The following is a 13327-nucleotide window of genomic DNA, read 5'->3' as shown; positions in this document are numbered from 1 at the left end:
CAGGTATTAGACCCTATATCATCAATGTAATTTCCTGCCCTCTGCATCCATTAGTAAAATACTTGTAAAAAAAAAAAAAAAAAAGTAATAAACAAATCTTTCAGCACACTCTTGACGATTTGTGTGTAAGGTGGAGCAGATGAATTGAGTTGTAATTTATATTCCTTATTGACCATTACCTATAGGAGACGCGTTGTAAAGTTGACAAAATACAGTTTTATTTTCAGACCATAAACCAAACTCATTCCAAAAAAAAAAAAAGTCAAGCACACAAGCAAAGTATTCCCACAGCTTATAAATATTAAAAGACATTTTGGGATGTGTTTCTCAAACTGGGTCAAGTGTGTAAAACGTACCACTAAAATGAAGCAAAAATAAAAACATTTGCCGGCTTCCAATTAACTCCAGCAACAAGCCAGCAGTTTAACATGATTTACAAGTAATCCAGGAAATCAAATGTGGACAAAATGCCCATTGAAAGGCATCTAGCTGCTCTGCAAAGTTCTGTTGCTGAAGCCGGAGCCTTTCTTGCCCAAGATTATGCTACTGTCCATGCCGAATCGGCCCTCAGGATCTGTGGCACATTATGTCTTTTCTTCATGTATGCCTGTAAAATGACTTATCTGATCCATCTGGAAATGGCTTATTAAGAAGGAGCACACCCTTTACAAGACCCTGCAGGAACCACAAAGTGTTGCCCTGCGTTTCTGATCTTTCTGTTCTGCCATTTTTTTCCCCTTATCATTCAATTGTGCAGTACAATCATCATCAACTTATATAGCACTTACAATCTCTAGAATAATGTGAAATGTAGATACTACTATAGGCATAAATGCTGGATTGGCTGCAAGTATCACCTCTTATCTGCATAGACATTCAAAAGGGCTCCTCGCACCACAGTGCTTGTAATTCTCCAACTCTGCAAGCAAAAGTAATTGACATGAAGACCAACACTTTCAGTGTTATCCATCTCAAATAAACTTGTAGTGCTTCAAAGGAGTTACAAATCAGAGTGTTAAAAACTAAATTAAGGTCCTGCAAGGGTCTTGAAGAAATATGGATCTTCCTCACGGCTTGGAAGAAGTGAATAATCATTACCGCTGAAGCAAAACTTGGTATCTAAAAATACACTAAAAGCAGAAACTTGTATCTTGAGCATAGATGAAGCAAGACCTTTGCCAAGACCATCCTGAAGAGACTCATGTACCTCTAAAACAGTCGCTACAGTTGTTTTGATTTTAGTGATAACTTTCCAGATTACTGAAGATTTCTTATTTTGTACTTGCATCAGTGTCTTGATTACTTGCTCGGAGATTCCCTTATTCCTAAGCAGTTCCCTCTCACTTGCCATGCCAATAAAGCTAGCCACTCTAGATTTGGAAGAAAAATTGGGCCTTGGTGTTGGAAGAGATCTACCAATGAGATAGAGGCCATGGTTGATCTCAGAGCATCTCCCAGGTTACAGGGAACTATGTACGACAAGGCCTAAATGTAACTATTGCTATTAACTCTGCCTGCTCTTTTCGGATGTTTTTTTAGAATGTCAGTGATGAGTGAAAACAGGAAAGACAACTCAGGTAAAATGTTAATTGAACAGTTAGAGCATCTATTTCCTGGAGCTTAATGCAGAGACAAGAACCTGGAAGCTTTCGTATTTATTACTTGCCGCTATAACACCCACTTGAGGAAGCCTGGATTGTCTGATCAGTAACTGGAATACTTCCTGGTGTAGAGACCAATCTCCTAAACAAATCTGTTTTTGACTAAAGTAATTGACTTATGTTCTGCTCGCCTTCTACATGCAACACTGAAAGAGACTTCAGATTTTTCACTGCCCAAGGCATGATTTTTTCTACTGCCGCCATGAAGGTATCACTTCTGGTAACTCACTGACAACTTATGAAGGCTACCACCATCTTGTTTGAGATTACTTCCCTTTCAGGTGAAGACAAAAGTATTGAATAGTATTCCACACTGCTCTCATTTTTAAAACATTTATGTGAAGTCTTTTCTCACTTTCTATGTACATCCTGCTCCAGCTTGTGACCCTGGCGACCATTGTGAATATTATCCATTCTGGATACAAAAGATTTTTGAGGGGGCGTTGTTCGGCTTCAGAGAAGTCTACTTGTGATCTCACTGTGTTAGAAGTTCAAACTAGAGATTCTGCCTGTGCCACTATGCCCATATAATAATCCTTATGGCGAAGGAAAACTTTTCAAACAATTAAAGTACCATTGTTTTTGACATTTGATGTGGAGACAGCAGTTGATGTGCAGGGACTGTATATTGAGACACTTCTTTTGAGAGACACTGGGCCTGAGTCATTAAGGAGGGTAAAGCATAAAAAAGGAGTAACTTTGTATCTGAGCAAAACCATATTGCATTGTAAAATGTGGGGACAGATTTATAGTTGGGGTAGTGCATGTCTACCCCAACTTTAAATTTCAGTGTACAAATAAAGCTATTACGTATTTGTGTGGTAGATGAAAAAACAGCCAGTATTTAACTGATGTGCAAAATAATAAACTAATTTGCACCCCTTGCATTGATTAACATGGTTTGTCCCAGAGAACATTTACTCCTTTTCTTGCCTTCCTTAATGACTCAGGCCCACTATGTTCTGTATGGTGTTTATCTGGACACCAGAAACTGTATCTGTTGTGATGGGATGAGATGACTTGTTCACAATCCAGTCATGCACAGTTCTTGGGAGATGTTGCCAGTCAAAAAAAAAAAAAAAAAAAGAGGCAGGTGAACTGAAAGTGCTGGCTCAAGTCCCAGAATCTGAAGCAATTCTTGTGAGGAACTGCAACAGGGGTATGCAAACAGGCATCCTGCATGTCTATCAATCAGAGAAAATCCCATTTGCTGATGGCTTCAGGCATCAAATTCACATATTCTAATGTGAAGATGTCTGGTATGGACAAACTTGAATGCTTCATCACACCTAGAACTATGCAAAACGATCCTGAGGACTTTCCAACAAGGAACAGTCTAGAACAGAAACCTGTGCCTTCTTGACCTGCATGAACAAGAGAAATTGCCTGAGCATCTCAAGCATTGCAGACTGTTTGGCAACGCTGCTCTTAGGTTTAACACAGAGTCCTTTGGGATTGGAGAATTGGAGAAAGATGCTCCCCTGGTATACTGATGAAGCTCTACACATTTCTCACAATGCCCTGTATCTATTAATCTGTGATAGAGTCTGTCCATACTCCTGCATACTGTGAGCTTTCACCACTTGATGTACAGGGAATACTCTACCCTTTCTATAGGGATCTTCAAAAAGGGATTTTTTGAAGCGCTGTAGCAGTTGCTCCCTCATCCATAGAATTGTATATATGCTTAAGCAAAATCTCCACATGGTTTAAATGAAACATCCTCTGCGACTCCAGAAATCTCCAGATTCATTACTAGAAGACTCTTCTAAACTCCCTGGAGAAACAAAACACATTCTAAGCGAGAACATCTCCCTCTAAATCCATGCTTGTCTGAGACCTTGCTGACCTTAATCCTTGTGCAGCAAACAGATCTTTCTTAGTCATAAAAAAAAACTCTCATCCAGGCTATAAGCTGTTTATATTGCTCAGGGTGCCAAGTTTTTCCCTTGGGCAGAGAACTGTCTGCTGTGCAAAAGCATCCTTCAGATTTAATTGTTAAAGGTTTATCACAGACGCCACAAATTCTATGCTGTTGTAGTATGTGGTTTTTCTTCCCTTCCAAAGGTTCAACAAGAGTACTTGAACAGACAGGACAATTCTAACTGAAGCATATATGCATAAAGAATGATCATCCTTGTCATGAATGCTCAGCTGGTCCTAGATACAGTAGTCTGAACAGCTGGCCGTGACTGGTGTCACCTTAGTCACTTAGCAATGAATACACCTTTTCTGCCACCACAAAGGATTTATTATGGTGTCCTTACGTTCACCAGAACCACTTCTTAATGTTTCACACATAAATCACATACACCTGTATCATGAGCCTCCCTGGGCTATGCAAGTTAACAAAGAATCACGGAGAACACACTAGATTAAATTTATTTAATATGAAAAATGGTTCCAAGGCTTAGTTACAAAAATTAACAACAACACAAACTTATTTGTGCAAACATATTGCAAGAAAATAAAATAGGAAATAAAATCAGAGTCACTACTTACTAGTTAAGACCTGGTGTGTGAGGGAACACAATTGAGGAAGATGGAATATTTCAGTCTTGATAGACCCCCCTCCCCCATGAAAATGTACACGTTATTGTCTAAGGCAGAAGATTTTAAACCTTTTTTTCCCCCACATAGCTCTCACCCCCAACCTTTGGAGTTTAGCTGTCAATAAGGACAGATTGATCTCCCAAATGTCACAGGGCTTTCGAAGTGAGCTAGGAATGTCCCGAGATTACAATGTTCACAGGACCTTGAATTCTCATCTCTGCTTGGTGGCTAGATGGTTTACAACTTTGGGGCTTCAAACTCCAAGATCCCATCTCTCCCTGGTCCGGCTCTTTTCAACACATTAATGACACTTGCATAAGTTCAAACTCAGGCCATCTAATAAAGCACATGCCGAGATTACATTACAAGGTTACATTAAATATACATTGTCATACATGAATGCAACAGAGAGAAGAACAATCAGTCATTAGATATACTTATAATCGTCACAATCCTCATCAGCTACTTATTATTTAGCACCACTAATTTTACAGCACTGTACAGAGAATTCATTCATATCAGTCCCTGCCCCATAGGGGGTTACAGTCTAAATTCCCTAACATACACAAAAACACAGACAGAGACCAAGGTCAATTTTAATAGCAGTCAATTAACCTACTAGTATGTTTTTGGAGTGTGGAAGGAAACTGGAGCACTTGGAGGAAACAGATGCAAACATGGGGAGAGCATACAAACTCCACACAGATAAGGCCATGGTCAGGAGTCAAAGATATGACCCTAGTGCTGCAAGACATAAGTGCTAACCACTAAGCCACCATGCTGCCCCTAACTTAGGGGCTTACCTAGTGCAAGCACCCTTCAGCTGTTTGGGGTTTAATTTATGATTCGTTCAGCTGTCAGTTCCAGTTGCTGCCTACCAAACGACTGTGGAAAAAACATTTCTGCAACGCAGGAAACACTTAGAGCAGTTCCGAGCTCTCCTTAGCCTGGTCTCCAAACGGGTGCTTGTGATGCAGCACACATGAAGACCGCAGAGATCTAAAATCTCTGCCAAATAAGAATTATCAGGAGGTAGCAGACCAATGTTCCCTAAGTAGCCAGCCCAGTCCTCAGCTTTCACAATTGGATGGTGCATCGCCAAGTCAGAAGGTAAACCCCTACACTACAAAAAAATAAAAATGATGACTTGCACCCCTAGAAATGTTGTCTCGTGCACCTGGTTAAGAACCACTGCCTTAGCAGGTGGATCCAGGTTTTTAAAACACAGCAACTTAGAAGCAAGTTTCTGGAGTTTTAACACTGTACAAGCTTTAAATAATTTATATATAGTATATCAAAAACTTGAAAGGATAGCTTCAATTCCAAGGACATATACCTATATCAGAAGTTATGAAAACAGCATAAAGAGGTGTAAAAAAGTATTTGCCCCTTCCTGCTTTCTTCTATTTTTCCATATTTGTAACACTTGTTTCAAATTGTATTTTGTGTTTGAATATGACAAAGACAATCCGAATAAACACAGTACAGAAACAATTAAGTGTGACTGTCAGGGAGACATCATATATTCAAACAATCCATCACCTCTATTTTGTCAGAAAACCACTCTTGCCAACCTTTACTTTTCAAACCTGCAAAAACCACACTCTGCCCACTCGAGACTTGAAGTGTACTATAAGGGAACACACAGGATTCCATTCTCAATTTCGCTCTCAACTATCTCTTAGGCTACAGATCCAACTACTCTCTTTCCCAACACAAGCTCACACTTCCATCTATGTATAAGGCCTGTTGAACAGCTATTACTTAATTACCCAATTGCACGCACACTGCTCTGATAGCAAAAATAGTTAACACTTTCCACACTGGTATTTAAAGGGTTAATACAGCCAAGCACTCAACCTCTTCTAAACAGGCAGTGAATTTGTTTAAAGCAATAAAGACAGCACTTACTATAATTTTAGATTTAATATACAAAAAAGTACAATGTTTACAGGTAATAAAAACTATTAATAAAAGATGACAAACTATACTGGAAACAGGTAAAATAAAAAGATAAAGTTTCAGAGCAAAACTTACATACGAGTTGTGTAATCTGCGCCAAGGGAAGTTGGACAGCTTAACAATGTTGATTGATTTTCCAAAAGACTGACAATATCTTGTAAAATAGTTTCATCTTTTTAAAGACACTGATTCCACCTTCCCCCTCCAACAGTGGGGGGGGGGGGGGGGGGGGCTGTGACACAATTTTAGAACCACAGTGAACATCTTCTCTGTTTAATACCCAATGCTAGAATGTAACATAACTTTCCTGAGAAGGCTCACACAGACTCAATTTTATTGTTAATAAATCCAATACAAATTTACCAATTTATATATGCAAAACATGCATAGGACCAGTGGATTAGTTAAACTGATAGATTTCCTCTCATTCCTAGAGCAACAGACAGCTTTGATATGGGAGTTGCTCTTCATCATACTATTTATGAATATGGGGCTGATCACTAATTATTTTAATTGTAAGTTGCGTTTTGGAAATGGAATTATATTTGCCTATATAAAATATAGCAAGCCATCATGTGGTCTCCTTGTGTAAGATCACATGCTGAGTGAGCGCTTTCAAAAAATCTGCTCAGGTGTCAAAACACACTCCTATGCCAAGGTATATGGCTGCAAGTTACACACACTGGTTCTCTACATGTTAGGTTTGGGCAGAAGTTGGAGAAGGAGGAATACAGTCCAAAACCTTTCTGCTCACTACATCATTTGACTGTGGTTGCCCCATGGTAGTAACATGCCAATGTGGAATACCATGGTGTAATAGAAAATCAATAATAGCCACCTGAAACAAATCAAGGAAAAATTGTAAATACAAACATTCTTTGTTTAGCCTACCTGATGTTCTAAAAAAAAACAAAAACTGTTCTTTTTTGATTGTAACTGATTTATGTTCCCTTTGAGGTGCACATAAAACAAATAAGTCATAGTACAAAAAAGAAAGCCATCTCTATCTTTAGAAAAAAATAAAATAAAATATATATATATATATATAAACCCATGTAAGCATAGTAATCATATTCTCCGTTCAAACACACATCAAATATGGCCACAGTGATTAAGAGTTAAAAACGTTCCCTGTAATTAAGTAGTTAATTGAGCACTGATATCTTCAGCAGTAAACTAAGCACGAAGCTCAGGTGCAGAGCATTATGTAGCGGGTAAAAGGGGCTATGGTAGAGGACTGCAGTAGTAAAGTGTTCCAAGTGGTCACCTTCATGCTGAAAATGATGCGTTACTACTAAATATTGAGATCATCAACATGTTATTACCCGATAACTACGCCACTAAATCACCTACTATGCGCTCAAATAATTACACCAGAGCCAGCTCCGCAACCAGACTCATCATGAAGCCGCTCCTGCCTCTACTAACATGGCGTCCCGAGACCGCTCACTACTCTTATTTACGTTATTCACGCTGACCGACGTCACGGCGCACCCCGCCCACAAACGCGAAGCTAATTCACCAAAGCGGGAAGACGGTGAACCTTGTCCTTACGAGTAAAAACCCCCCCCCTCCTTCTCCCCCGGCCATATTTTGGAGTACGCGCACCGACACTGGAAGAGAGGGTGGAGCCTCCATACTGCCCAGAGCCGAGGTCCTCCCCTAATCCCCAGCACGGCCTGGCTGTTTACATGGGGGCCGCTCCCCCTTCTCTGTAGAGCTCTGCTGCTGCTGTCACAGCCCGAACCGTGGCCGCGCGGGGCGTCTCAGCGGCTCCTCCTTAAGAACACGTCACTCGCTCCGCGCGGGGTCAGTACTGTTGCCATAGAGACCGCAGCTTGTGAGTGCGCGGCCTGGCCGGGCTGAGTGCTGGCTAGGACATGCTGAACATGCAGCGGAGAAACCAGGAGGACGGGGACGTATCGCGATCGAGTCAGTGCAACGATGTGCGCTTCCCGGGACCCCGACCTATGCGCCTGCTAGAATGGAAAGTGTCCACCGGGATGTCTGTGCAGATCGGTTCCGTGTTGGCTCTGGGGGTCACTATCCCGGGTGCTGAGGCCAGGGAGCACCGCGGGCCACAGCCAGAGGCCGGGAGGCCGCACAGACCGCCTGAGAAGAAAGTCAAGTCTGACCGGGCCGGTGTGGTGCTGGAGCTGTGTGTGAAGCCGGGGCAAGTCATCTCTGCCGGGTAAGTCCGGACTGGGTGTGAGAATCAGAGCATGAGGCACTTTACTGTCCTGCACCACGATTGAGTTGTGTGCGGAAATACGCTGCTGCTTATACTGTCTGTGCTGTGTGTGACTGGCACATATAATTTCCCTCCAAGTGTCCTGCACAAGGATCCTCGTGGTGGAGGATGGAAGCAGCTTTTCTCGTAGTGCAGTTGTTTACATGTGCACCCATCACTGTGCATGCTTCTTGTTTTCCCAGGCCCCAGCATACTATGACAATCTGCAAGATAGCAATAAATATTTACTTGGTGCCTTGCCTAGTAAATGCTTGTATTTGGTAATAGAATGTAGAGCATAGAATAACAGAAAAGAACATGTCCATCTAGCCTGCTTTTTTTTAAAAAAAAACAATTGTGTTGCATGTTTATAAATTTTCATTGCTTTAAATGCATTTGTTTGACTATTTCATGCTTGTTACAAACGAGAAGGCGTTTGAGTTTCATCAGTCTGGAAGTGCAAAAATATATTTAAAACATCCATTGGTTCTGCAAAATCAATGATGTTCATAGTGGCAAATATTTAAGTGCTCTTCCTGTCAGATTTGACTTCCTGGTAATTTTCTCTAGCTCTCTTTCTCATTTACTCCTTAAATTTTGCTGTTTGAAAGTTAACTGATTCTTGAAATGCATTGGATTTTTTTCATTTTTTTTTTTGTCCTGGCTTTCCAAGTGAGTCTTTGGAAAATGTCAACTGGTGAGAAGATCAATGAGTCGTCTTTATGCATTTTCAATGCAGTAAGGTGTTCAGTGAATGCAAATTCTTTAAAGGAATACATTTATGGGTAAATGTGCTTACAGAGTTTGTTGGTATCTTGTTGTTTAATTGAAACACATTGGGGGCTATTATATTAAAACTGGTCATTGGATAGCTATGCAGAAATGATGATGTCCAGTGAAACCCATTTTCCAAAATATACTAGAAAAAGTTAACCTTTTACAGCCAGATTCAAGTTGTGAACACCACCTTTTTGTGCATAGGTTAGCTGTGGAACAGGTTTCAGAAATGGCCAATGTTCTATCTTGATGCCAGGTGTTGCTGTTTTTGTTTTTTAAATGGCAACCTAAAGTAGAACAATTGCTTGAACTTCTAAAATGTATTCACCCCCTTGGACTTTTTCACATTTTGCTGTGTTACAACATGTAACTATGATGGAATTCTTTTAAAACATTTTCCCACTAATCGGCATGAAGTACTTTTGGAAATATAGCAAAAAAATGAAAAAAAAAGTGATTGCATTAGTATTTTGCACATCTACACACTGGAATTCAAGCCCTTTCTTCTTAGCAAAATTGTTCAAGCTTCATCAAGTTGGTTGAATGGTGATCATTGGTGGACATCAATTTTTAAATGATGCCACAGATGCTCAATTGGATTGAGATTCGGGCTTTGACTAGGCCACTAACTGACATTAACCTTTTTGGTGGTAAACCACTCCACGGTGGCATTTGCTGTATGCTTTGGGTCATTGTCATGTTGGAAGATGTATCTTCCTCCAACTCCAAGCACCCCTGTAGACTTTAACAGGTTTTCCTCCAGGATTTCAAGTTCCTGCTGTAAGGAAAACATCCCCATAACATTGCCATCACAATGGTTCACCGTAGGAATGGTATTTTCAATGTCATGTGCTGTGTTAGGTTGCTGCCAATCATAGCACTTAGCGTTGAGACTGAAAAGTTACATTTTAATCTTATTAGACCATAGAATCTTACATGGTCATGCCTCCCACATATCTTTAGGCAAACTGTAGCTGGGCTTTGATGTAAGTTTTTCAACAAGGACTTTCTACTGGCCACCCTCTCATACAACCAAGACCTATGAAGCGTGCATGCTATTGTTGTCCCATGCACATTTACTCCCACCTCTGTCATAGAATACTGTAGCTTCTTTACAGTTGACATTGGCCTCTTGGTGATCTCCCATACTACAGCTCTTCCCGCCCATACAGTTTGTTTTGGAACCTGTTGGTGTCAAATTCACAGTTGTTCAATAGCTTCTCCATTTTTGTATGATGGACTGTGCTTCAGGGTATATTCAATGCTTTGAAAATATTCTTGTACCCTTTTTATATTTGTTCTTCTCAATGACCTTGTCCAGGGTTCTGCTTGGAATGTTCTTTTGTCTTTCTTTTGTAGTCCTTTCTTGGAAATGCACTAAGTACCTTGGAGAGGAGACAGATCTATTTATGCTGTTATCATTTGACAAACTGTAACGGCACATAGGTGGACTCCATTCACCTATTAATGTGACTTGTGGAGAAAGTTGGTTTCTTCAGCGGAAATCTAGTATAGATATAGCAAAGGGTAAATTGTAACGCACTCACTACTTTTTAATTCTTTTTGTTTATAATAAATTTGGTCAAATGGTTGGATTCAATTGTGTGTGGCATATTATCCCGATCACGTACCTTGTGTTGATTAGTGGGCACACATTTTAAACAAATCTGTGGCTCCACGTTGGAACACAGCAAAATATGCAAGAGGGTGAATACCATTTATAGACACGGTGTATCTCTCTCTCCCTATCTCTATCTCCATATTTTAATTACTGCAAGATGCTCTTCTGATATTTAAAACTTTTGTTGCTAGAGGTCTGGGACAAATAAACCCCTCATGAGGCCACACTATCTTTTTTTTTTTTTTTTTTTTTTTTTTTTTTTCATTCTGCGTCTGTTTCACAAAGCATATTCTGTTTTGCTAAAAATGGGTAATAAAAGAGCAACTCTAGAAAATAAGTGCAACATGTCTGTAACCCTAGCGGGCTGAGGCTTTTACTTCCTGTTCAGTACCTTAAATGAAGAATGCATAATAAATTGACTCTGTAGACACCTATGGGAACAGTTACATTTGAGTGGATACATATTAGGAGGATTGGTGTTAGAAATGTATCTTACACCCATCATTTTAATGCAAGTTAATAGGAGGAAAATGGATGTCCAGTTTTTATTCCCCTGTACCAAATTAGACCGTTTGTATTTGTGTTTTAACATGATTACATTTGGTGCAGTGGATTTCGGTTTTTCTATTTTAAAATGCTTCTCCTACCATTTCGGTGCCTCTGATGCGCATCAACACAGTTGAAAACTTCTGTTCAGCTTTCATTGTAACCATAGTGACGTGGTCATGGCTGCATGTTTTTCTTTGTATTTTTTATTTTTTCTTAAAAAAGAAAAACAATCGCAGATTAGACACGCTTGTAAATGCATATTACATACAAACATAAATGCAATTTATTTTATATGTGTTTTTAACATACAAACTTAGCAAAAATGTGTCGGTGTGCACATAGTCTAAGGCAGCAGATAGCTACACTAAATCCAAAACAATTCTGTTTCTGTTCCCATCTGTGTGGCTGCTGTCTCCGGAGAGCAGCAAGATAGGGACATTTTTTGTTTTCTTTTTGTGCATTCGTTTGTAGTAAACAATTGTGAGGCAGGGGGTGTGTCTGCAGCTGAACATTGCCATGTGCTTCTCTAGGGAGGAGGTGGTTTTCTAGCACAAGCACTGCTTTTGGTACATAAATAGTTTATGTTGCTGCTTGTGGCTTTGAATCCAACAAATGACAGATATAAGCAGCTAATTTTCAAGAAAATAAAAAATATATATGAGAACATGCAAGTTTTGTAGCATAAACTTACTTTATGAGACAACGAATATATACAACCAAATATGATGTGATCCAGATATTCTTAAGGAAGAAAACGAAATCCGGAAGAGCTACAATATTAGTATTGTTGGTAGCCTGTGAAATGGAAAATGTCATTAAATTGCTGCTAATCCTGGTGGTATCACGGGGGCTGAGGTTCTCTCTAGGCTCTGATATTCTGCAGTTAGTGATTACGATGAAACACTAAGCAGATTCGCAGCTCCTATAAGAATCTCAACTGGTAATTGTGGGGTAACCTGAGGTATTTGAGCATTGCTACTGTACCAGGCAAGAGCATGGTAGGTCCCCCAATGCTGAGTATTATGTATTCTATTATTACTGTTAATTTATATGGCACCACTAAGCTCTGCAGCACCACACAGTGGGGAAGTAGAGCATATTACAATGACATAGAGGACCAACAGGCAAAGTACTTGGACATTCAAGAAGCTTAATACATACAGTACATAAGACACAATAGGTAAAGCATATAATAATCAAGTGTCGTAAAGAAAATGCAAGAGACATGATACAAAGTAACTTGGGTAAACAAGGTTGAAGCATACAAGACAGAAGGAAAGAGGACCCTGTTCATAAGAACTTACAATCTTATATGTATGTCCTCGATAAAGGTCCCATCTGAAATGGAAACACTGGGATAAAAACTTTCTTTTTTCAACTTTAATTGGAGATACTGTATCTAACACTATAGGAGGTGACAAATACTCCAGACATAGAAATTTAACCTCTACCACTTTTCAGAACGGAATTAAAGCAATAGATGACATTGAAATAAAAGAAAAATCTTGTTTAATTTGAGAGTATTACAAGAAAAGGAACCAGATTAAAGAATGATTCAGATCCTGAAAAATGTATAGATATAATTTTTTTAGAACTAGCGTGGGAGGAGCACCTCCCGCAGCCGGAAAGACGATTGACCCCAATAAGACTAATGAGAAAAACGTGGGCAGAAGAAGAAGAGGAAACAGAGGAGGGAAGGGAGCTAGGGACAAGGCCAAAAATAAGAAAATGAAAAGAGCAGCTAAAACAGAAGGGATCTTTAACCTAAGCAGACAAAAACTTGCACAGCATCAGATTACAGCATTAAATAAGGGTCTCAAGTTCACCCCCAATAAGAGGATGAACAAATTTGAGATGTACATTGACTTACATATGTTTATAAGAATCTTGACTTTAAAGTAATATTTTTCACAAAATCACAATCATAATATACTGGAATCAAAACCAGAGAGTCAATATAGGGATGCGGAATAA

The 13327-nt window shown here is 39.6% G+C and overlaps 1 protein-coding gene and 1 long non-coding RNA gene across 3 annotated transcripts in view; one reads left to right on the top strand and one right to left on the bottom strand.

The window, feature by feature from the left end:
- Positions 1–4027: 4027 nt before the first annotated feature.
- On the bottom strand, positions 4028–7659 carry LOC142158862 (uncharacterized). Of its 2 annotated transcripts, XR_012692877.1 has the most exons (3): positions 7530–7659; positions 6252–7014; positions 4028–4550 (listed from the first exon to the last, which is right to left on the bottom strand). It is a non-coding gene; the product is annotated as an uncharacterized LOC142158862 (long non-coding RNA). The 2 variants fall into 2 exon arrangements; XR_012692876.1 differs by having other exon boundaries at positions 4028–7014; positions 7530–7617.
- A 397-nt stretch (positions 7660–8056) lies between these two features.
- CTDP1 (CTD phosphatase subunit 1) overlaps positions 8057–13327 on the top strand; it is a 102516-nt gene continuing 97245 nt past the window's right edge. The window contains exon 1 of the mRNA XM_075213189.1: positions 8057–8367. Within this exon, the coding sequence (XP_075069290.1) occupies positions 8057–8367 (311 nt within the window). The remainder of the gene's footprint in view (positions 8368–13327) is intronic.

Source organism: Mixophyes fleayi, chromosome 5 (genome assembly GCF_038048845.1).
Source record: "Mixophyes fleayi isolate aMixFle1 chromosome 5, aMixFle1.hap1, whole genome shotgun sequence".
NCBI classification, from domain to species: domain Eukaryota; kingdom Metazoa; phylum Chordata; class Amphibia; order Anura; family Limnodynastidae; genus Mixophyes; species Mixophyes fleayi.
This window is presented reverse-complemented; position numbering and strand designations above follow the sequence as displayed.